A 27330-nucleotide genomic window follows, 5' to 3' on the forward strand; every position below is an offset into this window, starting at 1 on the left:
GTGCCCGTTTCATGCCTGTAAAATGGGCACGGCGCTATCAAAATTCCTAGGTGTGTTTTTGGCTGAGATGGGAACATTGGGCAGGAAACTGGGAAAACTCCTGGGATCTTTTAACACATAACTGAACCAGGCAGAAGAGTCGTCAGTTTAATGTCTCACCTGACGGACAGAAAAAAAATACTTCTTCTATCTACTTTACATTCTAGTTGTTCCTGGGTGTCCCACTTGAAAGTCGGGTGTCGGACGAGTGCAACGCCACTTTGTAACTGACTAAATGCAACTTTCTGCTCAGTGAACTGGACTTGCCTTGCAAAGCGGGCTTCACCGCTCCAGCTTGGGCTTGCTCGGGATCACAACCATAGACAGTGGCAGTGGGTTTAACGTTGTTTATTGTGCTGTCAAGAGCAAATTTACAAGAAAATGCCTTACATTTAAAAAAAAAAGTAAACAAGCAAACTGCGGAACTGCAGTGCACTCCAAGTGCCACATACGCATCTATTTTAGAAATATTTTGCATTATTTTACATTAGCACAACAGTAACCAAAGTACAAGAGTGTAATGGATACAGTACGTAGTGGACAGCAATCTTCTTTTCCCCCCTCTAATATTTTTTAAAAAAAGCATCTTACCCCATTTGTCCTGCATCCTGTTAGTTTTTTTTTGTCTTCTCCAGAATTCAACCACAATCACAAAAAAACAAGCAGTGAACAATACCTGTTAAAACATTTCTTAACATAACTCTTTTACTTGGGAAAGGAATGAACGATTGGTCTTGACAGAATATATCTCTGTTGACCAGACAGGAAGAATTCCATTCCTGTATGCAAGAGAGGCAGTGGGGAGGGTTAGGGAGGGGAGGGGCGGGGAGGAGAGGAGGTGGGGGGAGAGACAGCAGGGAAGACGGGGTTCAGGATTTAACCATAGTTTGATGGGGAAAAAAAATGAAAATTCACGTAGACAGGAAAATCTCGACCCTTAATTAAACCTTTCTTTTCCTCCCGTACAAATAGCGCAAAAAACCATACATCTTGCAATGTTCTAACTTTTCATTAACCTTCAGATTAATAAATTAGGTCAAACAATAAATTAGATTTTTTTTTCAGCTTCAAGTTCAGCAAGCTCCGAGCCCAAGTATCTACAACAATACTTGAGAATTCCACTACGAAACACAAGTACAAATGTTTTCACATTAAAGCAAACTGGGTAATGGATTCTCTCGTGAAAGCACTTTAAAAAGGTTATTACACAAAAAAGGGGTAATTAGTACAAAAAGTGCCAAGACCTGTCATTTTTTTTAATACATTTAGTAAGTTGTAACTACTAATAGGCATACTACAAAAAAAAAGTCCAGCTTATCAATGACAACATTCCAGTAGGTCTTCTTTTGTTAGTAACTCTTCAGTAACAGGAAGCTTGTCATCCTTTTTATTTGTCTCTCTCCCTCAAACTTTTCAGACAATGCGTGTTTGTGATGTCTTGAACGTCATCTGGAGCTCTTCACAATTACCCATAATACAACCTGCACTGGAGAAAAACCTTTATTTTCCCCTAATCGACAACAATTTGCGTTTATATAGCGCCTCTAACGTAGTAAAAACATCCCGAGGTGCTTCACAGGAGCGTTATCAGGCAAACATTGACACTGAGCCAAAGAAGGAGATATTAGGACGGGTGAATGAAACCTTGGTCAAAGAGGTAGGTCTTAAGGAGAGTGTTAAAGGAGAAGAGAGAGATGGAGAGGTTTAGGGAGGGAATTCCAATGTTGAGGGCCTAGACAGTTGAAGGCACGGCTGCCAATTGTGGGGCGAAAGGAGTGGGGGATGAGTAAAAGGCCAGAATTGGAAGAACACGAATTTAAATTGGAGAAGTTCAAACATGGAAATGGGAGAAGGATTTGGGAGGCGACAACACGTTCAAGGACTTTGGAGAGGAAAGGGAGGTTGGAGATGGGGCGGTAGTTTGCAAGGACAGAAGGGTCAAGGATGTGTTTTTTGAGGAATTGGGTGTTGATGACAGGTTTGAAAGGGAGGGCAACAGTACCTGAGGAGAGGGAACCGTTTACAATCAAAGCTAGCATGGGGCCAGGAAGGGAAGTTGGCTGGTAGGCAATTTAGTGGGAATAGTGGGCATGAAGAGAGATAGGAGAGAAACTAGAAGAGTATGCGAGTTCAGGGCTAGGGTGGATTTTTTCAGGGGCGGATGCGAAAGGAAGTGGGGTTGGAAGGGGGATGTGAGTGTTGAGGGATACAACAAAGTGATCGGAGATGGCCATGTCTGTGATTGAGACGATGGGAATAGAGAACCCACGTGAGATGGCAAGTTAAAGGGGGTAGCCGTGAATACGAGTATGAGTTTTCATATGGTGAGAGAGATTTAGGGAGGGCACTGAACTCAGAGGAGAGAGAGCAAAGTGAGTTAAGATGGAGGTTGAAATCACCGAGGATGGGGAGTCACTCAGTGCAGATCTCATTACCTTAGACAATCTGATTAATGCCATTCAGCTTTATTGCAATTTTTTTTCACCCCCCCCCCTTCCAGTTTTCTCCCTCCCCTTTCCTGAAGGTGTTTGCTCTTGCTAGGCCATTGTTCTAAGGATGATGTTTGCCTTTGGTGCCTTGCTGAAGAGACCATTCTTCTAGTGTGCTAAGAGAATGAGTGCCAGCCAACTATCTGACCTCAGAAGGTGATCACAGCAGAGCCTGATCCTTTCCTCACCCAACTTCCAGACATATCCACTTTCCAGCAGGGGAAAGTGATCAGAGACAGGAACCCTGGCTGATTCATCCCCTCCCCAACCTGTGGACCCTGCGGCCAACTGTAGCGTCCTTACTGCTGTCCTGTCTGAGATGGGCTACCTCAAGCATGGCCTGGGAATTGAAACTGGGACTTCCCTGTCCTGTGGGCTAGGTGCCACACCAGGCTGCACATTTCTTCACTGAGCCATTGGGGCAGACGTAATTTCTTTTTGAAAAAGAGAGCCTGGTGCATTCTAGTTGGATCTGGAAGAGCAAAACTTTCCATCAAACCTTCCGCAGGGAAAAAAAAACACAAACAAATACAAAGCACACGGTTTATAACAGGAACCAAAAAAAATGCTGCCCAGTGCACAATATCCTCATGGTTAAATTGCAACAGGAATCAAACAACAGGCTGACACAATTAGCTGTACAAGTTAATGAATGACATACTAGCTGGACAAAAAAAAAGAGGGACGTTTGAGAAAAAAAAAATCAAGATTGGTACTGTATTATGGATAACTGCGAGATCCATTGTGCGATCTTTAAAGCCCTTTGTAGGCTGAAATCAGAAGTAGCGAGAGCGATGCTGAAGCAGTCAGCAAAAAGGCACAAAATCTTAGGTAAAATGAGATGCTCTTTCCTTTCGCGAGTCCTGTGAGCCATCAAGCACTAAAATGGAATGCCTGTTAAGCTAATTTTTTTTTAAAACTGGATAAAATCTCTCTAGGATATAAATACATTAAACAGGAAAACATAGAAAATTATATATATGTACAAATACTTTTGTTTTAGCATAATATATATTAACATAAATATTCCTATAATGCTAATGTTTCACAAAGCATAATCTCCTTTTTCTGAGCTTCAAAAAAGGTGCTTGAGTAATATATAATTACGAAGCTTCCTACCACGGAAGCAGTCTCTAGTCTGCATACCAGTAAGTACAAAACCCAGTCATTTTTCTCTTTTAATAGCGAGCAGGAACTTTGTCCAACAAAGTTTCTTCTATTTCCACCTTCCGAAACTCTTAGGAACCCACCAGAGAGGCTGGTAGCTTTCAGGGAAAAGCCTGCTGTGGTTGTCCTCACCTCTGGTAGTATCTTTACATGATCCAGTGCTAATATCATACAAAACAAAAAAAAAAGGGAGTTTAGGCCGCAGCCTCGCGCTGTCCTTGCCAACCAACTGGCCAATAAAAAGCAGCACACAGTACATTTTACTATGGCTTCAGTCAACCCACCCTTAACATCTGCCATGCTCATAAACAACAACAACAACAAAAATAAATCCTTATTATCTTAAGTGTCCATGTGTACAGAAAACGTTGTCTCTATGGTAGGCCTGGGACCATGTTGACTCTCTTATATAGTTTGTACTTGAGGCATACTATAGGACGTTCATGCCAAGGGCTCTTTCTCTCTAGATTTCAGTGGGTTAGGCTTTGTCATTAACAGATACAGAGAGCGAGAAAACTTAAGAGTCCACAAACTTGGAAAGTCGCTGTTTGGTAGTCAACCTGAAAGGGACTTTCCTTCCGCACAATGTCCTTCTCCTCTCTACAGCTATATATTACATGCAGAAAAACCTTAGTAACTTTAACTTTGGTGCTAAAGTGTTCTAGGAAACACTTGGTCAAATATCACAAGGAAAAGCGGGAATGATTTTTTTTTTCTTTCTCTCTGGCACACTGTAGGAGTGAAACGGAGCCCATCCCGTTAAAGTCTCAGAGCTGTACATGAATTCACAAACCCAATACAGTCCATTAAGCAAGTGCACAATTGTAGCTGGTTTTTTTTGTGATTTTTTTTTTTGTCTTTTTTTTGTAGCGGGTAAAGAAAAGTCTTTCTGCATAGAGAGGTGTCTCACACCGTCTGATAGAAGCTGTCCACCTGCAAGTTGTTTTGCTTTGTGTTTGGCATGCTGTAGAAACCGCTGTGTCTGGAGTCCGGGTCTGCCATCCTCAGCATCCTCTGGGAGCTGTCCACCTGAACCATGGTTCCTTTCTTACAGTCCACGTACACCAGCTGGTTGTTCAGACATGAGGGCTGTTAGGACAAACAGAATAAACAAGGCTCAGTTGGCGTCATTCCCAATCCCTTCAAAAACATAATACATCGATTTCTTTACTGTTCTAATAATTTTCCACTTGTCCTTTTTGTTCACAAATAGTTTCCTTCCTGCTCCAATTCTGTGCTTTAATCCTATCCTGAAGGTGCAGGAGTATGGGGCACTGGCAGACCCCTCACTCACGCTTCTGTTCCCCATGAGTGAGGATGGACACTCAGTGCCTGCATGCTGTTCCACTATAGCAGCATCACAGTTATTTCAAATTTGGCCCTCGCCTGATCTTCGTGCGCGCACACACACACACACACACACACACACTTTCTCAATGAGTCCTGAAATTACACAGCAAATTATTTTCTTTTAAATTTCAGAAATGCTCAGAAGTGCCATTCAAAACTTTTTTTTATTATTAAGGATTATCTCTTTCCTTCCCAAAGGCTCAGATTCTCATTGGGTACTGTCCAACTTTCCAGTGTGTAAGTCTGGGGGGGCTTTCGGACTCCCAGGCAAGAGTACTACTAAATAAGCCAACTTGCATAAAGCCACCCTGTGTGAGATCAGGTAACTCAGCCCCGACCAGGGTTTGATCCTGGGACCTGGGACCTGGGACCTTCCTAGTCGGTAAGGTTCAGTGGCGGGCAGTGAATTTATCAATCGCTAAGGCAGACTTAAAGCAATTAAGTCTATCAAAAGCTGTAACTGTCACGGGGAGCTCAGTGGCCATCTTTATACAGGGCTGATTTTAAATTCCGGTGGTAGCGAATCGACCCATTATATACACCCTGTCCGATTATCCTGATGGAAAGTAAAATCGGGCAGGGTGTACAACGGGCTGCCGATCCGCTACCAACCGCTGTCTGCCACCCCCCCCCCCCACCCCACTGAAAGTTAACATCAGCCTTTACTACATTTACCACATAAAGAGGCAGCTTCACCATCTGCCCTCCTTTTGAAACCAAGAACGAAGAAGCTGAACATCCTTTTTGTTCTTTTCTCCCCCCAGCTTCTTTTTATTAGCTTTCCTTAAACAGTGAGTTGCCAAGTACGTTCAGGTAATTGGCTCTGAGGAGTTATGGAGCTGAATTAACAACAGGAAAGATGCAGTAATTAACCTGGAGTGATTATACTTCAAGCAACCCCATGTGTTAATTCAGCTCCCTCACAGCGCTGGGCTCAGTAACTCTTCCCAGTCAATTACCCTAAAGTCAACAGTATTCACTGTTTAAAGTATAAATATTTTTTTAAAAAAATCAACAAGCGGGATGTTAAAGGGGAAGGAAATGAATGGGGGTGTAACAGTTCTTTTCAAATTAAAAATCCCTTAAATGTTAGGAGAAATACACCACACAATTACTCGAGGTGGGATTGAGGCCCTTCTTTTCAGGTCTTCTGAATGGTTATATTTATAATAGGTTTTCAAATCACACTATGGCATATTAATTATCTATATCTATACCTAATGTTGCAATTTACACTGAAAGTGGTAACTCCTGAATAACCTACTGATGACCAGCCCAGTTACCTGAAGGTAACTCTCACCAATTATCTCCCCTCGCTTCCTCCTTTCCCAAAGGCGATGCCTCCTCACTGGGGTACAGGTCCATGGGCACCAGTCACCACCCAGGAACTCGCACATTATTCACGTGTGAGCTTTCATAGTGAGTGTGCGCATACTATTCGACTCTGTAGGGCATCATAGCCGAACCTGATCCCGTCCTCACTCGATGTCAACGTACGCACGCACTCTTCCAGAAGAGGGTCACTTGATAACGAAAAGATGCTGAGGTTTATTTTAGCATCCCTACCAGGCTGACTCGGCACCGAATGGAGAATGGCAACCGCGCCCGTCCTGATCTGTAAAGCTCAGTTATCCATTAGGTAAACTCACTGACCCACTGGGGGACAATCGGCAGAAATCAGGACTTTAGGTAAAAGTAGGTGACATCTAGGACTGGCCAGATGGACATTCTCCTGTACATTCCTACCTCCCTAGGTGGACCACCAACAAGTATATCACATTGCTGCTTACAGCTCCTTGTGGAAATCCCCACTCATTTCAACCCCAAGCTGGATTTGCATTCACGCTGACCTGCAAGCTGCACATGTGGGCGGTCATTTACACAAGGCCATCCTGGCCGTATCATGTGGTTCAAATTCACATCAGCCGTAACTTGTGACTGAAGAACCAGTGGGGCTGAAATCCATCCTGTGGATAATGAGTACAAAATCCCTTGGCTTTTTCGCTAAAATGATTAGACTTCACCCCAGATAAGTGGCACTTAACACCCATGATTAAGGTGATTGATTTGTTATCGCTCAGGTACAGAAAATTCTGAAACTTTGAGGCAAACTGCAGCAAGAGTAGAAGTTTATGGGATTTATTCGGGGTGTCATAACTGCAACAAAAAAACCCACACATTTTACATTAACCAAGATTTAAGAGCATGCAAAGAATGAGGAACGTATCAAGGACACCGTACCTTTGTAGGAGCTCTGTAACAGGGCACCGGGATCCACTGTTTCTTCTGGTTGACCAGCAGCAGAGCTATGACTAGAATGAGTGCGATCATAACGGGCACTGCCACCCATGCCACAGAGTGCATAGCGGAATCTCCATTGTACCGAGGATAGTCTCCACCTATCGCGTTAACACGGAGGTTCTCTACAGGCGGTGAAGAGGTAAACAATGCCATGTTAGTAAGGAGGGTTACACAAAGGACGCTGAGGCAGAGGAGCATTCAACATGCCAGCCCACGGGAATATCTTTGTGACGGGGACACTACACATGTTCAATACTGTCATAAACACTTTACGCTTAAACGCCAGTTCATTCATTTTAAATTCGCTGTTCTCTTTCTACTGTGAACTGTTTTGCTCACTGCCCATTTGCACCAGATACTTTCTATAACTTTAAAAAAAATCTTCCCACCCACCAAGTTTTCTCTCTGCGGGGGCACAGATTCACCGTGAGGTGCTGGGTGCCATCCAATATCTGGTCTGACAGGCCGTTCTACAGATGAGAATCGCAGTTGGGCTCGATCCTGCACCCCTTGACAGAGGGCCGACCGGAGAGACATCAGGAGCTGGAATCCTGGCTGACTTTTCCCTTCCCTGAGGCTAGTTCCAGCACCGCTAGTGCTGCCCTGGGTGAGGTCAGCTAACTTAGCATGGACTGGGGGATCAAACCTGGGATCTTCCACATCTGCGTGCCTCAGTGCCGCATCACTTACCAACTGAGTCTTTGTAATGAGACGATGGATAACATTGAACGGTGAATTTGAAAACATACAGCACACTGCACTAATCTAGAATCAACTCGGTCTGACATTCACGGGAATTTAGTATGCAAAGACAGCACAATGTTCTTGAACCAGAATGGTGTCATTGCTACCAGACTCATGCACTCATGGGATCGGAAACAAACTGTTTAAAACAAGTCTGGCTGTCACACAATACACACAATAAACACACCATCAGTGTTTGTGTTAACGGACACATTTTTAAAAAAAGTTTACGCTTCACTGCCCCCCGAGTTAGAGAGGGGCAAATCTGCCGGGGTTTCCCAATCTTGACTACTGTCCAGTGAGCACTGCTGGAAGTGCCTGTGTGTGGATATGAGGTGAGGTCAGTTGTACTGTGTTGTCCCCTGCACTCACTGGGTGGAACTTTCAACATCGGCGGGGGCCTGTAACGGCCGATCAGCTATCGCCCGTTATATGCCCCTGCCCAGGGTTGAAAGTTCCGCTGGCTGTATGGCGAGCAACAGATTTAAGAAATGAATAACTCTTTATCTGTTGAGCCACAGGAACTGTAACAGGTGGAGATGTCGGGTGTCACGAGGATGCCTGCTTTAATCTCGGAAATGCCTGCTGACTCACGTTTTACAAAGTTCATAGTTGTACAATGGATTGTGTCTTCCACAGCTTTGTCTCCTGGGAACTGCTGACAAAGAGTCACTGAATGATAGAGGGTGCTGTATTACTGGTTTATTTAACAGGCCATGATTCTTGAATTCCCCTCGGGACCAGGGTTTCTCACGAGTTAAATAAATCCAGCAATGTATCACTAGCATTATCTCATAGAGAAGTAAAGCAGATGCGGAGGAACAATTTTTACAGTGTTATAGATCAGAACACCTCTAAACATTTTTTAAAAATCTCATCAATTTCTCCGCCTCTCCTGTAACTGTTGACTCCTTGCTGGGGCATGGATTTCCCCCGCCCCCCCCCGCACCTCTCCTCAGTATTTAGTTTATTCAGGGTGAGCATGCTTCCAGCAGGCAGTACTACCCGCCATCTACTCTACCTGAGCTTATCTGAGTAACTCTGGATTAGGTGGGAGAAAACTGACTGGCATTCCTGCTCCTGGTCACTATCCAGCACCCCTCCTGGGAAGTGCGGATGTGTCGACATGATCGAGCTCGGCTACAATGCCCCTTATGGTCAAACGTCCTGCTGGCACTCACTGTCAGGGCTGAAACATGGATCACTTGGGCGAGATACTGGCGGGTGATCAGCCTCTGTGAAACTGTACCCCCCCCCCACCCCCCACCCTCCAAACCGCAAGGAATCAACACTTTCAGGAGCTGATAGAAGGGGTCAAAACAAAGAAATGTGGTGACAGCAAAATTAATGCAGTAAAAATGAATAATCTAAAAACAATAATATGTGCTGCAACCATAACAGATTGCACACTCCATGATGTGTCACATAATGGTGTATATGATGTAATCAACTGGCCATATTATACACTATGGGACAATCCAAACTTGTGTGCCCAAAATATTATCAGACATAGCTTGAATGGCCAGTACTCCACTTCCACTTCCAGTGCAACTGGAAACGTTCTGCTTTCTGGGCACCAAAATCCAATTTAACGAAGACATCAATCAAGGCAAATCCACCGGGGTAAAACAGCACAAAGAGAGGACAGGTGTCGGCTGGAGCGAAATGCCTGTCGCACTTACCATTGTCCAAGTCTCGAAGGTGTGAGGGGATTTCGTTTCCGCTGGGTGTTGGCCAGAATGGTGCTTCAACTTCAATCTCTCCCCTCTGGTCAAACTTTTCAATGGGGATGTTGGTGGGCTCTGGTGTGTACAAGTGTAAAGAGAGCTAGCGTGAGCAAAGCAGTACGAAAGACATCTGGGAATGACTCTGGTCCTCCAGCATTTTAAAATACAAACACCTGTTAAGTGAACACCTGTATGGTTTAGATATTCACTGTCTTATTTGCCAGGAGTGGGTGCGAATGTACCCAGAAATGTCGCAGCCCGGTGGAATGAATCCATGTTGTATTTAAACGCTTTGACATTGCAAAACAAACACTGGGCATTGAATGAAGTTGGCACACATAGAGCTGGATTAAATAAATTTCTCTTGAGGCACCCTACGGAGGACTCAGGAGGTCCTTACAACTAGAATAAAAGCACAACAACTTCCATTTATATAGCACCTTTAACGTTGCAAAATGTCCCAAGGCGCTTCATGTTATCAAACAAAATTTGACACCGAGCCATGTAAGGGAATATTAGGACAGAAGAGGTAGGTTCTAAGGGGCGTCCTAAAGGAGGAGAGTGAAGTAAAGAGGCAGAGAGGTTTAGGGAGGGAATTCCAGAGCTTAGATGCTAGGAAGCTGAAGGCACGGCTGCTAATGGTGGAGCCAAAATTGGAGGAGAGCAGAGATTTCGGAGGGTTGTGGGGTTGGAGGGGTTACAGCGATAGGGAAGGGCGAGGCCATGGAGGGATTTGCATGCAAGGATGTAACGCCTCCTTACACTAATTCATGGCAGTTGTAAGGGAAAGGCGGCAAGACCAGGGGCTACAAAATACTAACCTTTGCCTCCCTCTGTCCTTAACCATGGAGGTCCCACCAGTGACTGGGGCACTGCGTTGAAGTACCCGCCTTAGAGCGACAGGGCGCTGAGCCAAGCCTCCCAGTCTCTGCCATGGGGGGGGGGGGGGGGGGGGGGCCGGCAGAGCTTCCCCAGAGGGGGCAAGGGAAAGTTTAAGGGACAGTGACACCTCGAGGCTGCTCCGCACCTACCTACTGCAGGCCGGATCACGAGTGACGCTGGCAGGGTGTGGGACAGGTGCGCAGGGGCATAAAGAGAGGAAAAAAAAGAGTGGCCAAAACAGTAGGTCAGGAATTGATTTGTCAGTGAGAATGTTTATTTTATTGGCTTTCAGAGTTTCAACAACCTATTTGCTCCATTAATGAGGTCAATGAGATGAAATCGTGCTGAGCAGTATTAGTAACAAGGGTGTATAACATTCCTCTGTTAGCCCTTTCGATCTAACCAGTTTAAAATTGAGGCAGTGGACAGAAATTTCATACGAGTGAATTAGCAGGTTTGTTCTTAGTATCAAGCCACCAAAGTCAGCTCACTATTTGTAGTGTTTAGGAATGGAAGAGGGGCGTTGTGGTGTGTGTGGGGGGAGGCGGGCGTTCTTGCTGGGAGGCATTGCCGTGGGGAAGAAATAATTGAGGGGAAGGGGAGAGGAGAGGGGAAAGGGAAGGGGAGGGGGAAGGAGAGTGAGGAAAGGGGAGGGGGAAGGGGCCAAGGGGAGTGGGGGAGATGTAACCTCTCTCTCTCTCAATCCCTGGAACTGTAAAAAAAAACTGTCAACGCTCCATTTACCTGGACACACAGGACAGCAGCTTCCCTCCACATAGACGGGCTCCAGGCAGGGTAGGGGAGGGCAGCTGACAGTCGAGCAGAGCGTCTGGCCCTGCAGGCAGTAACAGTGGGTGCAGCTGTCGATGTCCCATCTCTCCTCATCTGCGTACGTCTTTTCGTTGAAGTGACACACCACCTTACTCGGTATGGTCTCCTCTGTTGCAGAGAGGGAAAGAATAGAGAGAAAAAAAAATGGAGGGCTTCATTAGACCTGTGTGTTAGTGATCGTTCAATCCTTCCTGCTCGCTGACAACCTGCAGTGGTGAAAGGCTTCCTTCCGTTCCTTCAGTCGGTTTGAATATGAATTCTAACAAGGATGGTGATTAATGCAGCCTGATCCTCGTCTGGGTGTCGAAGCACTTAATTTATTCCTCAGTTAAATACTAGAAGAAGAACTTGCATTCATATAGCACCTTTCACAACCTCAGGACGTCCTGAAGTGCTTTACAGTCAATGAAGTACTCTTTGAAGTGTAGTCACTGTTGTAATGTAGGAAACGCGACAGCCAATTTGCACACAGCAAGGTCCCACAAACAGCAATGTGATAATGACCAGATAATCTGTTTTTAGTGATGTTGGTTGAGGGATAAATATTGGCCAGAACACAGGGGAGAACTCCCATACTTTTCTTCGAAATAGTGCCATGGGATCTTTTACGTCCACTTGGGAGGGCAGACGGGGCCCCGGATTAAAGTCTTATCCAAAAGATGGCACCTCTGACAGTGCAGCACCCTCTCAGTACTACACTGAAGTATCAACCTAGATTTTGTGCTCAAGTCCCAGATGTGGGACTTAAACCTGCAACTTTCTGATTCAGAGGCAAAAGCTTTACCAACTGAGCCACAGGTGACAGCATTAAAACTGTTCGGCTGCACAGCTGTTTTTCTCTCTGCCAACTGCGATCCCCTCCTCTCCTGAAGATGGCTGCTTATACATTGAGCTAACACCCGGTAAATAACTCAGGGCAGATTAACTGCCTTAAATCACCCTCCACACACTTTCAGAACAGGGGGAGGTCTCTCTCTCTGCTGATTTTTCTTCCCCTTTCTAGCTCACGAGCGTACGGCCTTTTGTAGCTCTTACCAGCACCCTTGATGAGATGTGTTAATTGAATTTGGGATTTTCCTGGCCTGAATGGCTTAGTAGCAGACTGGCTCAATCAACTTAAATAAAAATAATTGCCCATCCTTGGTTGACCTGAGAAGGTGGTGGTGGGCCTTCTTCTTGAACTGGTAGTGGTTTGATACAACTGGGCCGCTTGTAGGCCACTTTAGAGGGCAGTCGAGAGTTAACCCCGTTGTTGTGGGGCTGGAATCACGTATCGGCCCAGACCGGCTAAGGACTGAAGGTTTCCTTGCCTAAAGGACATTACTGAACCAGTTGGGTTTTTACGACAATCCCGCATCTTCGTGGTCACTTTAACTGCTACGGAGACACTGGGGAGGCCCAGACTCTGTTTTTAGATACAAAGTACATTTAAACAGGTTCATGTGAGAAATGCAATCAGACAGTCCAAGTTATTTTCAAATACCATGTTAGTTGATTGCCTGGCGCTGATAGCACTCTCACAGAATTACAGATCAGTAAAGCTCACAATTTCATTGAAGACATAGGAACTACCTCTGAGGGGACCACCCAGAAAAAGGGTGAAAAGGGAAAACTGAAAGGATTCCTGCAAGGAGTTACTGTAATCAAATGACCTGCTCTTTTGATCTGCATGCCATTGGGTTGCAGCTTGCCACCAGAGGGAGCAAGAACCCCACTGTCTGAAGAGAACTGCAGCATTCTGAATGTGTGCAGTGTGAGGTGAGAGGAGTGTGCAGTGTGTGGGGTTAGAGGAGTGTGCGGTGTGTGTGGGGTTAGAGGAGTGTGCAGTGTGTGTGGGGTTAGAGGAGTGTGCAGTGTGTGAGGGGTTAGAGGAGTGTGCAGTGTGTGAGGGGTTAGAGGAGTGTGCAGTGTGAGTGGGGTTAGAGGAGTGTGCAGTGTGTGGGGTTAGAGGAGTGTGCAGTGTGTGTGGGGTTAGAGGAGTGTGCAGTGTGTGAGGGGTTAGAGGAGTGTGCAGTGTGTGAGGGGTTAGAGGAGTGTGCAGTGTGTGGGGTTAGAGGAGTGTGCAGTGTGTGTGGGGTTAGAGGAGTGTGCAGTGTGTGGGGTTAGAGGAGTGTGCAGTGTGTGTGGGGTTAGAGGAGTGTGCAGTGTGTGGGGTTAGAGGAGTGTGCAGTGTGTGTGGGGTTAGAGGAGTGTGCAGTGTGTGGGGTTAGAGGAGTGTGCAGTGTGTGAGGGGTTAGAGCAGTGTGCAGTGTGTGAGGGGTTAGAGCAGTGTGCAGTGTGTGAGGGGTTAGAGGAGTGTGCAGTGTGTGAGGGGTTAGAGGAGTGTGCGGTGTGTGAGGGGTTAGCGGAGTGTGCAGTGTGTGAGGTTAGAGGAGTGTGCAGTGTGTGAGGGGGGTTAGAGGAGTGTGCAGTGTGTGAGGTTAGAGGAGTGTGCAGTGTGTGGGGTTAGAGGAGTGTGCAGTGTGTGAGGGGGGTTAGAGGAGTGTGCAGTGTGTGAGGTTAGAGGAGTGTGCAGTGTGTGGGGTTAGAGGAGTGTGCAGTGTGTGTGGGGTTAGAGGAGTGTGCAGTGTGTGGGGTGAGAGGAGTGTGCAGTGTGTGAGGGGTTAAAGGAGTGTGCAGTGTGTGAGGGGTTAGAGCAGTGTGCAGTGTGTGAGGGGTTAGAGGAGTGTGCAGTGTGTGAGGGGTTAGAGGAGTGTGCGGTGTGTGAGGGGTTAGAGGAGTGTGCAGTGTGTGAGGGGTTAGAGGAGTGTGCAGTGTGAGAGGGGTTAGAGGAGTGTGCAGTGTGTGAGGTTAGAGGAGTGTGCAGTGTGTGAGGGGGGTTAGAGGAGTGTGCAGTGTGTGAGGTTAGAGGAGTGTGCAGTGTGTGGGGTTAGAGGAGTGTGCAGTGTGTGGGGTTAGAGGAGTGTGCAGTGTGTGAGGGGTTAGAGGAGTGTGCAGTGTGTGTGGGGTTAGAGGAGTTTGTGCAGTGTGTGAGGGGGGTTAGAGGAGTGTGCAGTGTGTGAGGTTATAGGAGTGTGCAGTGTGAGGGGTTAGAGGAGTGTGCAGTGTGTGGGGTTAGAGGAGTGTGCAGTGTGTGTGGGGTTAGAGCAGTGTGCAGTGTGTGGGGTTAGAGGAGTGTGCAGTGTGTGAGGTTATAGGAGTGTGCAGTGTGTGAGGGGTTAGAGGAGTGTGCAGTGTGTGAGGTTACAGGAGTGTGCAGTGTGTGGGGTTAGAGGAGTTTGTGCAGTGTGTGAGGGGTTAGAGGAGTGTGCAGTGTGTGAGGGGTTAGAGGAGTGTGCAGTGTGAGAGGGGTTAGAGGAGTTTGTGCAGTGTGTGAGGGGTTAGAGGAGTGTGCAGTGTGTGGGGTTAGAGGAGTGTGCAGTGTGTGAGGGGTTAGAGGAGTGTGCAGTGTGTGGGGTTAGAGGAGTTTGTGCAGTGTGTGAGGGGTTAGAGGAGTGTGCAGTGTGTGGGGTTAGAGGAGTGTGCAGTGTGAGGGGTTAGAGGAGTGTGCAGTGTGAGCGGTTAGAGGAGTGTGCAGTGTGAGGGGTTAGAGGAGTGTGCAGTGTGGGGGGTTAGAGGAGTGTGCAGTGTGTGGGGTTAGAGGAGTGTGCAGTGTGAGAGGGGTTAGAGGAGTGTGCAGTGTGAGGGGTTAGAGGAGTGTGCAGTGTGGGGGGTTAGAGGAGTGCGCAGTGTGGGGGGTTAGAGGAGTGCGCAGTGTGTGGGGTTAGAGGAGTGTGCAGTGTGAGAGGGGTTAGAGGAGTGTGCAGTGTGTGAGGGGTTAGAGGAGTGTGCAGTGTGTGAGGTTAGAGGAGTGTGCAGTGTGGGGGGTTAGAGGAGTGTGCAGTGTGAGGGGTTAGAGGAGTGTGCAGTGTGTGGGGTTAGAGGAGTTTGTGCAGTGTGTGAGGGGTTAGAGGAGTGTGCAGTGTGTGAGGGGTTAGAGGAGTGTGCAGTGTGAGAGGGGTTAGAGGAGTTTGTGCAGTGTGTGAGGGGTTAGAGGAGTGTGCAGTGTGTGGGGTTAGAGGAGTGTGCAGTGTGTGAGGGGTTAGAGGAGTGTGCAGTGTGTGGGGTTAGAGGAGTTTGTGCAGTGTGTGAGGGGTTAGAGGAGTGTGCAGTGTGTGGGGTTAGAGGAGTGTGCAGTGTGAGGGGTTAGAGGAGTGTGCAGTGTGAGCGGTTAGAGGAGTGTGCAGTGTGAGGGGTTAGAGGAGTGTGCAGTGTGGGGGGTTAGAGGAGTGTGCAGTGTGTGGGGTTAGAGGAGTGTGCAGTGTGAGAGGGGTTAGAGGAGTGTGCAGTGTGAGGGGTTAGAGGAGTGTGCAGTGTGGGGGGTTAGAGGAGTGCGCAGTGTGGGGGGTTAGAGGAGTGCGCAGTGTGTGGGGTTAGAGGAGTGTGCAGTGTGAGAGGGGTTAGAGGAGTGTGCAGTGTGTGAGGGGTTAGAGGAGTGTGCAGTGTGTGAGGTTAGAGGAGTGTGCAGTGTGGGGGGTTAGAGGAGTGTGCAGTGTGAGGGGTTAGAGGAGTGTGCAGTGTGTGGGGTTAGAGGAGTGTGCAGTGTGGGGGGTTAGAGGAGTGTGCAGTGTGGGGGGTTAGAGGAGTGCGCAGTGTGGGGGGTTAGAGGAGTGTGCAGTGTGGGGGGTTAGAGGAGTGCGCAGTGTGGGGGGTTAGAGGAGTGCGCAGTGCGTGGGGTTAGAGGAGTGTGCAGTGTGGGGGGTTAGAGGAGTGCGCAGTGTGTGGGGTTAGAGGAGTGTGCAGTGTGTGGGTTTAGAGGAGTGTGCAGTGTGAGGGGTTAGAGGAGTGTGCAGTGTGAGGGGTTAGAGGAGTGTGCAGTGTGTGGGGTTAGAGGAGTGTGCAGTGTGTGAGGGGTTAGAGGAGTGTGCAGTGTGTGAGGGGTTAGAGGAGTGTGCAGTGTGTGAGGGGTTAGAGGAGTGTGCAGTGTGAGGGGTTAGAGGAGTGTGCAGTGTGTGAGGGGTTAGAGGAGTGTGCAGTGTGTGGGGTTAGAGGAGTGTGCAGTGTGTGAGGGGTTAGAGGAGTGTGCAGTGTGTGAGGGGTTAGAGGAGTGTGCAGTGTGTGAGGTTAGAGGAGTGTGCAGTGTGTGGGGTTAGAGGAGTGTGCAGTGTGTGAGGTTAGAGGAGTGTGCAGTGTGTGGGGTTAGAGGAGTGTGCAGTGTGTGGGGTTAGCGGAGTGTGCAGTGTGTGAGGGGTTAGCGGAGTGTGCAGTGTGTGGGGTTAGAGGAGTGTGCAGTGTGTGAGGGGTTAGAGGAGTGTGCAGTGTGTGAGGTTAGAGGAGTGTGCAGTGTGTGGGGTTAGAGGAGTGTGCAGTGTGTGAGGTTAGAGGAGTGTGCAGTGTGTGGGGTTAGAGGAGTGTGCAGTGTGTGAGGGGTTAGAGGAGTGTGCAGTGTGTGAGGTTAGAGGAGTGTGCAGTGTGTGGGGTTAGAGGAGTGTGCAGTGTGTGAGGGGTTAGAGGAGTGTGCAGTGTGTGAGGTTAGAGGAGTGTGCAGTGTGTGGGGTTAGAGGAGTGTGCAGTGTGTGAGGGGTTAGAGGAGTGTGCAGTGTGTGAGGTTAGAGGAGTGTGCAGTGTGTGGGGTTAGAGGAGTGTGCAGTGTGAGAGGGGTTAGAGGAGTGTGCAGTGTGTGGGGTTAGAGGAGTGTGCAGTGTGTGAGGGGTTAGAGGAGTGTGCAGTGTGTGAGGGGTTAGAGGAGTGTGCAGTGTGTGGGGTTAGAGGAGTGTGCAGTGTGTGAGGGGTTAGAGGAGTGTGCAGTGTGTGAGGGGTTAGAGGAGTGTGCAGTGTGTGGGGTTAGAGGAGTGTGCAGTGTGTGTGGGGTTAGAGGAGTGTGCAGTGTGTGGGGTTAGAGGAGTGTGCAGTGTGTGGGGTTAGAGGAGTGTGCAGTGTGTGTGGGGTTAGAGGAGTGTGCAGTGTGAGGGGTTAGAGGAGTGTGCAGTGTGAGGGGTTAGAGGAGTGTGCAGTGTGAGAGGGGTTCGAGGAGTGTGCAGTGTGTGAGGGGTTAGTGGAGTGTGCAGTGTGTGAGGGGTTAGAGGAGTGTGCTGTGTGTGAGGGGTTAGTGGAGTGTGCAGTGTGTGAGGGGTTAGAGGAGTGTGCAGTGTGTGAGGGGTTAGAGGAGTGTGCAGTGTGTGGGGTTCGAGGAGTGTGCAGTGTGTGAGGTTAGAGGAGTGTGCAGTGTGGGGTTAGAGGAGTGTGCAGTGTGAGAGGGGTTAGAGGAGTGTGCAGTGTGTGGGGTTAGAGGAGTGTGCAGTGTGTGAGGGGTTAGAGGAGTGTGCAGTGTGTGAGGGGTTAGAGGAGTGTGCAGTGTGTGAGGGGTTAGAGGAGTGTGCAGTGTGTGAGGGGTTAGAGGAGTGTGCAGTGTGTGAGGGGTTAGAGGAGTGTGCAGTGTGTGAGGGGTTAGAGGAGTGTGCAGTGTGTGAGGTTAGAGGAGTGTGCAGTGTGTGGGGTTAGAGGAGTGTGCAGTGTGAGAGGGGTTCGAGGAGTGTGCAGTGTGTGGGGTTAGAGGAGTGTGCAGTGTGTGAGGGGTTAGAGGAGTGTGCAGTGTGTGAGGGGTTAGAGGAGTGTGCAGTGTGTGAGGGGTTAGAGGAGTGTGCAGTGTGTGAGGGGTTAGAGGAGTGTGCAGTGTGTGAGGGGTTAGAGGAGTGTGCAGTGTGAGGTTAGCGGAGTGTCCAGTGTGAGGTTGTGGGAGTGTCTGGTGTGTGAGGAGTCAACAGGCAAACTGGTTGAATCACAGACGCGACCAGGCAGAAACTGTCCTGATTAACCCGAACCCTACCACAGGCAACTTAGAATTGTCATAATTTTCACTAGAATGCCACCAAACTAAAAATGATCGTTATTTTTTGAGGGGTGGGGGAATGGTTGATGCTCCATGTGGAATTATATTTATTATTATATGTAAATGAAACGACCTGCTTAATTTTATAAGCAGTACGAGTTTGAGAGAAGGGTGAATTACTCCTTGAAGTCTTGTGAAAAGATACTAATTGCTGAAGGCCCTTTTGTTATATTGTTGATAATTACCCTAATACACAAGTGCATATAATGATGTTGAAATGCTAATAAATTCACAGTTTATGTTGACAGGAGCTGGTTACAGTGATGTCGTCTATCGTGGATACGGGCGGGTACAGGGAGGATGCAGTTCAGTCCAAACACTCTGAGGCCCTGCGTTTGGGGGAGGGGGAGGTTGAGAGATGGGGCATTAGTCACCTGAAGGGTGATGTTCTCCCCAGCACCAGCAATGCAGTCCTGCACAGGGAGAAAATACCATTCCTCACACATCCAACCTGAGCTTGTCAGAGCTGCCACAGCTGAGCAGCGGGTGTGCTTGTGTTAAGAGATGTGTGCCTTGAAGAACAAAGGCAATGACTGGAACAGCTCAGACCTGAAGGCTGCAGAATATATCATCCTTGGCTCTACGACCAAGCTATGGGTTAAAAATGGGCTATGAGGGTTTTGTTCCCCTTTTAATCCCCATTTTGGATGCATTAAAAAATAAAGGAAAAAAAAAATTCCCTTCTTTGGCTTTGCCCGCACTGTAGGGTCGGAGAGCAGTTCGGGACTCCCGAGGCCTCTCTGCTAATGCATCTCTTCATCTGCCCTGATTAGCTGCGTTAGCAGAGAAGACTTGGGAGGTACAGGAGAACAGTGCAGGAGTGACTATGCTCTCATTTTCCTGTTCTTTGTAAAGAGATAGGTTTACCCTGTGCTTGGCACTTCTTGACTGATCAGGAATCAGCCGTATGGGCAAGGAAGGGAGACCGCAGGAGGGAAGCTCCAAGGCGTAGGATACCAGAGTGGTAACACGTTCGGTCAGTGCAGTGATGTTACTATACTAGTACTTTTTTCTGACTGCGCAAAGTAATCGATCATTCCAGTAATGAATATGACAAGAGTCATTGCGTACAAGAAAAAATGTACTCGAGCTGAATCAACATTCCCGAGAACACATAGCAGATGACAGAAATGTGAACACAACAAAAGCAGATGGTCTGCTGCGTAAAGAAGCAGAAACTTCTTTACGCAGCGAGTTGTTATAATCTGGAATGCACTGCCTGAAAGGACGGTGGAAGCAGATTCAATAATAACTTTCAAAAGAGAATTGGATAAATACCTGGAAGGAGAAAAATTTGCGGGGCTATGGGGAAAGAGCAGGGGAGTGAGACTAATTGGATAGCTCTTTCAAAGAGCCAGCACAGGCATGGTGGGCCGAATGGCATCTTTCTTTGCTGTGTCATTCTATGATCCCATGCACTGAAAGAGAATGGCATCTGATTTTACTTTGCTCCCTCCGTTTATTCAGCGCTGTTACTTACCAATGCAGTAAGGGCAGCACTGCCCTTTCCGCAGGACAGGCCGGGCACATGTCACGGGGGGACACGACTCTGAGTAGCAGTTGATGACGCCCTCCATGCAAATGCAGCTGGTGCACACGTTTGGCTTCCACGATTCGGCTGCCAAGAAGATATCACCCTCCTCGTTCTTGCAGTAATCAGGCATACTTTTGTTGCTTGGTGACAAAGGCTGAAGGGGTTCGTCTGATTAAGGGAGAACAGATAACAATTTAGTAAGAGAACTAAATGAAGTCAACTTCCCCACTCTCCCAAAATAATATTATACACAGGTGGACTTGTTAAGTTAAATAAAATGCTGGCAGCGCTTAAAACAGGCCCCTGTGTGTAGGGTGAATCCTACAACCCTATGGTAGGTAACCTCTTTACTCAGAGAGTGGTTAGAATGTGGAACTCGCTACCACAAGGAGTGGTTGAGGTGGATAACATAGATGCATTTAAGGGGAGGCTAGATAAGTACATGAGGGAGAAAGGAATAGAAAGTTATGCTGATATGGTTAGAGGAAGAGGGGTGGGAAGGGGCGCGTGTGGAGCATAAACACCAGCACGGACCAGTTGGGCTGAATGGCCTGTTTCTGTTCTGTATATTCTATGTAATTCTATACAGTGATTTCATCCACCCTAAGAAGCATGGGTAAGCACTGCTGCCATTTTGAACAGGGTACCTCAGATGATAGGTCCCTGTCCATACTCTTCAATCACCTCCTTAGCCCTGGCTTCAGTCTTACTTTTGCAGTTTCTCTGCCAGTTTCCCAGTTCCTTTTTCTTTGTCTAGCTTCAACTCCCTGTGGCACACTAGTTAAAATGGCTGTTGTTCCTACCCAGGCTCCTCAGCACAGGTGCACCTTCTCCTGAGCTCTACCCTGGAGCTTAGGCAAACACCACCGAAATTTTGACTGACATACGTCGACTGGGAGCTGAGAACAGAAGCCCACTCGTATCTGCCTCTTTTGGATGAATTATTTATTTAAAAGATAGTTTTTTTTATTAATCTAAATTGCACTGAAGTGACTTCCACTGAACATAATAAACATCTACTTCACACTTACAAATTATTAACTTATGGAATTAGGCTGCCAATTAGCACAGCAAATAACTACTTCAATGAACCATTAACTGATTTAACCGGGAGAAGAAGGTTCCAAGTTTGGTGCTAGGGCAGAAGGACGATGAATAAAGCCCGAGCAGGCTGTGCACTTGAAGAATAGCATTTACTGGGCTGAATGGCCTCTCTCATATCTGCATCTTTTTACCATTTACTAAACCATTACCAACATCACTAAAAAAAACCAAGATTATCTGATCATTTCTCACATTGCTCCTTGTGGGAGGGACCTTGCTGTGTGCAAATTGGTTGCCTCGTTTCCTACATTACAACAATGGCTACACTTCAAAATATACTTAATTGTCTTTCTTTCTTTTTCTCTTTCTTTCTCTCTCTCTCTCTCCCTCCCTCAGGAACCTGTTCTGTGCTCTGCTGTGATTATTTTTGAAACTTTGAACCAAGGGTGTCAAATTTTGTCTAATAATTCTCCTGTGAAGCACCTTGAGATGCTTTTACTACGTTAGAGGTACTGTATAAATGCAAGTTGTTGTTGTAGTTACGAACATACCTGGGCACTGTGGGCAGCATGAGTCCAGGGTCCTGATGGGATTCTGGCAGAGGATGGGTGGGCAGACCTCGGTGTCACATAGCACACGTCCGCTGTGACATGTGCACTGGGTGCAGGAGTCGATGTTCCAGGTCTCTCCTTCCACAAAATACTCTCCGCCAGGAGCGTGGCAGATCGATGTATCACTTAGCTCGGGCTTCCAAAGGCCGGAGTCCTCTGAGAACACAGTTAACAATTTGGTCACACAGAAGGTTATGAGAACATGGAATGCTTTGCCAAAAGCGGCTACTGCGGCAGAGACTGCAACATCAATTAAAAGGGAACTGAATAAAGGCTCAACAGGGTAGAATATAAAAAGATACATGGAAAGGGCTGGGAATTGCAATTTGAGTAGATGTCTCTGGTTGAAAAGCCAGCACCTGCACAGGCATGGGCTGAATGGCTTCCTTTTGTGCTGTAATTTCTTTCAGTTTATGAATTAAAAAGTGGTAGTATATCAGAGTGGGGAAAATTAATTCCTTTACAACACTAAATAAAGCTGTACTTTCACATCAGTTACTTCTTTCATATGCTTATCATGACTGGAACTTATTACTCATTATATCTGTATTAAAAAGGGGACAAAATACCATCTACTGTCAGTGCACTTTGTCTCAAAGCTCATTACTTTGAAACACTCGTAGCTGGTGTAGTTAGAGGTGGCGGTGAAGCGGTAGAAGATGATGATCAGATGGCTCACTGCAATAAATTCAATGTCCAGTGTGAACCACAGAACCGAAGGAGGCCATTTGGCCCATCCATGTGTGTGCCGGCTCTTTGCTAGAACAATGCAAAACAAAACCATACAGAGCTAGAAAGTTCCAGGTTCAATCCCTAGTTTGTGCTGAGTTTGCTTATCTCAGCCAAGGTCAATAGGTCTCATGCCCCTGGGCTAGGGAGAAGAAAATGAAACAGCCTTTCCCTTTTCTTTACCACACTTAAGCAGCTTTTACACTGTTGTAGGTTGGATCCTGGCTCCCTCACCCCAGCCGCAGACTTGCAGACCCAGTTTATCATCGGTCTGCGCATCTACTGCTGGGATAAGGAAGCCAGATATAACAGTGTAAATGACAGAAGCTATCTCATGGATGCCGGTTGTCCGGAACCGTGCCAGTATAAAGGCAACTTTAGTACCGCTCAGCATGATGCATTTGCACATCCATCAATTACTATCAAGTGTTTTACTATCAATTAATGGCAAACTACAAGTAATGTTTATTTGAACGAGCTTCAAAGTTGGACCCAATAAGATAACTGGAAACTCTTCAGTGATACCAACACAATAAAGGATCATCTAAAATTAACCTATGAGTCTGGCATATTGGATTAATATTAATGCACAGTCAGTACCGAGTAACCCTGCCATTTTTAATTTAGTGCACACCTACAATGCTGAGTCTTAATAATAGTTACCACTCTGAATAAATTTCTCTAAACATAGAAAATCTTTTCCACTCCACAGGCCAAGTGGATAGCTTTTCAGAGAGCCAGCACAAGTGCGATGGGCCAAATGACCTCCTTCTGTGAACTGGTCAGATACAAGTCCTTACTTTCCACTAAGGGCCCACGTTAATAAAAATGCTCCTCCCCCACTTTACTTGGTTACGTGTTCCTTACCTGGACAGGATGGGCAGCATTGTCCTGGGCGGATGGTAGGATTTCCACAGTTGGGCACGGAGCAGGTGATGAGTGCGCACATCTCACGCCCGTTGTAGCAGTAACACTCGCGGCACCCGTCATGCCAACTTTCGCCACTCTCATGTCGTCGGCCGTCCATAGACAAGCACGAGCCGGTTTTGACCGGAGGCACAATGGTTGTGGGCACATCTGGATGACAAGATTAGGATAAAAGAGAGTGTCACTGTGTAGTCCAGTCTTTCCCTCTAAACACACGGCTCTTTCTTACATCTGCACAAACCCACTGTGATTTTGTACGTGTTTCTAAACCAGGAGGAGAACAATGCTCCATGTAAAATCCTAGCATTACATAATGAATGACTTGCATTTATATAGCACCTTTCATGACCGTAGGATGTCCCAAAGTGCTTTACAGCCAATTAAGTACTTTTGAAGTGTAGTCACTGTTGTAATTAGAAAACACGACTGCCAATTTGCGCACAGCAAGCTCCCACAAACAGCAAGGTGATAATGAACATCTGTTTTAGTGATGTTGTTTGAGGGATAAATATTAGCCAGGACACTGAGTGAACTGCCCTGCTCTTCTTCGAATAGTACCATGGGATCTCTTACGTCACCTGAGAGGGCAGATGGGGCCTCAGTTTAATGCCTCATCCAAAAGATGGCACTTGCAACAGTGCAGCACTCCCTCAGTACTGCACTGAAGTGTCAGCCTAGATTATGTGCTCAAGCCTCTGGAGTGGGGCCTTCTGACTCAGAGGCGAGAGTGCTCCCAACTGAGCCAAGGCTGACACTAGAAGCTCCCTTTACTCTGCCCCAACGATATGCCTCAGCCCCTAGTGCACAGTATGACATTTTTTCCCTTCCCCACACCAGCCTTAATGTGACTTCTCTGAGTGAGATTATTAGTTAGTGTCAAATTAGGGTCAGTTTTGTGTTCTGGTCCATGCCCACTTGGAGCTGGATCAAGACCGCACAACCTCATTTCACATAGGATCCTTACAGCCAGAGAAGACTTTCATCCTATCAATTTGGGCTGGATTTGGGTCCAGGACCAAAAGGTGAGAAGGCAGTGTCTTACCCATGCTGTCACCTAGATCCCCTTGCTAGGGTACAATTGCTGGAGTGCGGTCGCACGGGTGCTGGCTGCCCTCTGACATCTCACCAAAATGGCCATAATTTATGTGAGCCAAGGTAATGAACATCAACCGGCTATTCAACCATGGAGAGGTGATCACAGCTGAGCCTGATCCTATCCTCACCTGACATCCACACACATACACTCACACTACCAGCAGGGGTTGGTAGACTGTGATCAGGAGTGGAAACCCTGGCTGATATTCCCCTGTCTAACCTGGGGCACTGACACAAAACTCATAGCTCCCCTTACTGTTGCCGTGGTTGAAATTGGCTAACTCAGAACAGACTAGGAATTGAACCTAGGACCCTCCTGGTCTGTATGGCTAGTTGCTGGATAAACTCGCTAAGCTTGAGGACGATTTTGTCCTTTCCTGTGAGGATTTGGTTCTCTTTGACTTCTTCCCCATGAAGGCATGACCGAGACTGGAGAATCACCTTGAACAGATGGGCATCGACCCAGTGTTAGGCTGGAGTATCAATGTGTTTGATGTTGCCACAGAGTTAATCTATATCAGGTACATCCAGGCTCATGAGGAGAAATGGACATTGTGACTCAGGGCTTTTACATATCACTGTGCACCATATAGTGTAAAACTTGGGATGCCCCTTCATGTGGTGACATCAAGTCAGTGATTGCTGGGACTGAACTCATGAACCCCGGGACTGCTAGTTATTGAATATTAGGCTAATTGGGCCAGGAAACTGCAGGCCAGTTCCCCGTTAACTGTGGTGACAAGAAACTTACTGAAATCAATTGCTCCATCAAATAGCTCTGTCCAAATATCCAAGTGTTTATCCTACTGATAAGATGCATCTGGACATCTGGCTCCTGAACAAATTTCCTCACTGTCACTTTCTATTTCAACTGAATTTGAAGTTCATAATCCCGCCACTTAGAACATGCCTTTTCACAAATCACTGAAAAATATACCTGCATGCATCTGTGTGTGAGAGAAAAGATATCGGGTAATAAATCATATTTAAACTTCCAGTCTGCACAAATACTTCCCTCCCTGAAATATTCTCCCCTGAAGGGGCTGCCTCCTTTGGGTAGTTTCAGAGACACTGGCTGCCTGCCCTCTGCTACCATTCTTCACATGTGAGCCCAGACAGTTAGTGCTGGCAGTACTATTTGAGCATGGGGGGCATTGCAGCAGAGTCCAATCCTGGCCCCCACCTAAGGTTCACCTGCAGGGCTCACCTGGATAGCGACCGGGAGCTGGAACCTATCCAGAGGCCATTAGGGGAATTCAACATAAAGTCATTTAAAAAAAAAGAACGATTCAGGACATAGCAGGCCACGTGCTCAAAACTGTTTTTTAAAAAAATGGGCTGGATATTTAACTATTTATACAGAGTCACTGATCAAACGAATGACCTAAATAAATTCCTATTCACGACAGCTTCACTGGCTTCAAGTGGTTTGAAGTGAAGTGATTAACGTGACTGTGCTAGCAGGCTCCTTGGAGAGATTCAAATTAGGTCAGGGATACACTGTGATGTGTTCTTATTTTTATCTCTCTTCATCTTTCTTTTCACCTCCTCTCCTCCCCTAAAGGCACAGGACCCCCTCATGGCGGGTGCGTTTCCACAGGCGCCAAATGTCCTCCAGTACCTCGCCCGGGTTGCGGCTCCCGATTGCTACAGTGGGCGGCAACGTTGAGCTCTGATGGTGTCCTTACCTGGCGTCCATACCCCTGCACCTTCACCAGGGGTCAGAGGATACTAGGGGGCCTTCTGCCTTGCACTATCAGCCCCTTTGTCATTTAATCACTCCTGCCCTCCACCCTATCACAAACCTCTCTCTTTTGTTCTTTCCGTGCCTCCCACCCTCCACCCCCCCCCCATCTTTTCCTCGCTCTGTATTTTGCTTAAAAGCCGTTCATCTCTAACATCTTCCAGTTCTGATGAAAGGTCATCGGCCTGAAAAGTTAACTCTTCTTCTCTCTTCACAGATGCTGCCTGACTTGCTGAGTGTTTTCCTGCATTTTCTGTTTTTATGTCAGAGGATAGTGATTAAGAACGCGAGCCCTGGCTCTTTAGAACTAACACTGGGGGGCTGAAGTCTTCTGGCTGGGATCAGCTAATTCAACATAGCTGAGACCTTTCTGCTCTCTAATGCTCGTAGGCAAAGGCCGTAACTTATCGTGGACACTGCGCTACATTCTTAACTTAAGTCTTCAAACAAAAAATAAGTAAAATCTCTTTTATTAAAAAAAACCAAAGGGAAAACACGGCTCTCAATGTTGTCTTCCTGCTTCTCTCTTCAGAGACAGAATACACAGAGGCTCACTGAACTTTGCAGCACAATACTAGCAGATCTCCCGTAGTATTGCTCATGGCAAAGTCAGAGAATATGCTGTTTTATAAGGACTGGAGAGTTATACCATGTGATGCACAACGTGCTATTCTGCTGCTAAAGTAGGCTCTCCCTTTAAGGCTGCAAAGTCTAATTGCAGTGAAAAGGCTCATCCTGAGGCCAATTACAGTTGGTCACATCCTGAGGTTAATTACAGGTCAATTACTTTCTTTCTGAAATAGTTTTTTTTTAAAAAAAGTGTCTCGGAAATATGCAAGCATTACAAGCAAAGCTTTTATGTAGAAAATAGATAGACCCATTTATACAAAGCCCATCTTCATTTCTCTCATGTTCCCCCCCACTTTAATGTAGAAAGGGATGTAAACCCATCAGTTTGTGTATGCTCAGTCTGTTGCAGGAGGGGGGCTGGGGAGTGGAAGAAATCCTAGTGTTCTAAAGCAACAACAACTTGCATTTATATAGCGCCTTTAACGTAGTAAAACGTCCCAAGGCAGATGGGTAAAACAAAATTCAACTTGGCATGATGCAAATAAAGAGGAATAGACATAACACAGTGAGTGCTTCCCATTCCTATAGTAGTTAAGAGGTAAGTCCCAGCTAATAAGCGACAATTAAATAAAAAATAATCCCTCAATTGTTGAAATGATTGAGGTAATGGCATTTACAGGACTCCTTCACAGAGCGCAGAGTCCGGCCAATTCAGTGGAGCAAACTCGTTGGGGTGAC

General features: G+C 47.0%; 1 protein-coding gene across 3 annotated transcripts in view; it reads right to left on the reverse strand.

Moving 5' to 3' along the window:
- Window positions 1-372: 372 nt before the first annotated feature.
- The window catches only part of crim1 (cysteine rich transmembrane BMP regulator 1 (chordin-like)), a 171247-nt gene continuing 144289 nt past the window's right edge, over window positions 373-27330 (reverse strand). For 2 of the 3 annotated variants that reach the window (XM_067988670.1, XM_067988672.1), the window contains 7 exons: window positions 23124-23333; window positions 21468-21683; window positions 19819-20040; window positions 11444-11638; window positions 9773-9892; window positions 7287-7468; window positions 373-4784 (listed from right to left, as the gene is read on the reverse strand). In XM_067988670.1, coding sequence (XP_067844771.1) covers window positions 4602-4784; window positions 7287-7468; window positions 9773-9892; window positions 11444-11638; window positions 19819-20040; window positions 21468-21683; window positions 23124-23333 — 1328 coding nt within the window. In that variant the 3' untranslated portion in view covers window positions 373-4601. The remainder of the gene's footprint in view (window positions 4785-7286; window positions 7469-9772; window positions 9893-11443; window positions 11639-19818; window positions 20041-21467; window positions 21684-23123; window positions 23334-27330) is intronic. The other variant, XM_067988671.1, reaches the window with a different exon arrangement.

This window comes from Heptranchias perlo, chromosome 8, assembly GCF_035084215.1.
Source record: "Heptranchias perlo isolate sHepPer1 chromosome 8, sHepPer1.hap1, whole genome shotgun sequence".
NCBI classification, from domain to species: Eukaryota; Metazoa; Chordata; class Chondrichthyes; order Hexanchiformes; family Hexanchidae; genus Heptranchias; species Heptranchias perlo.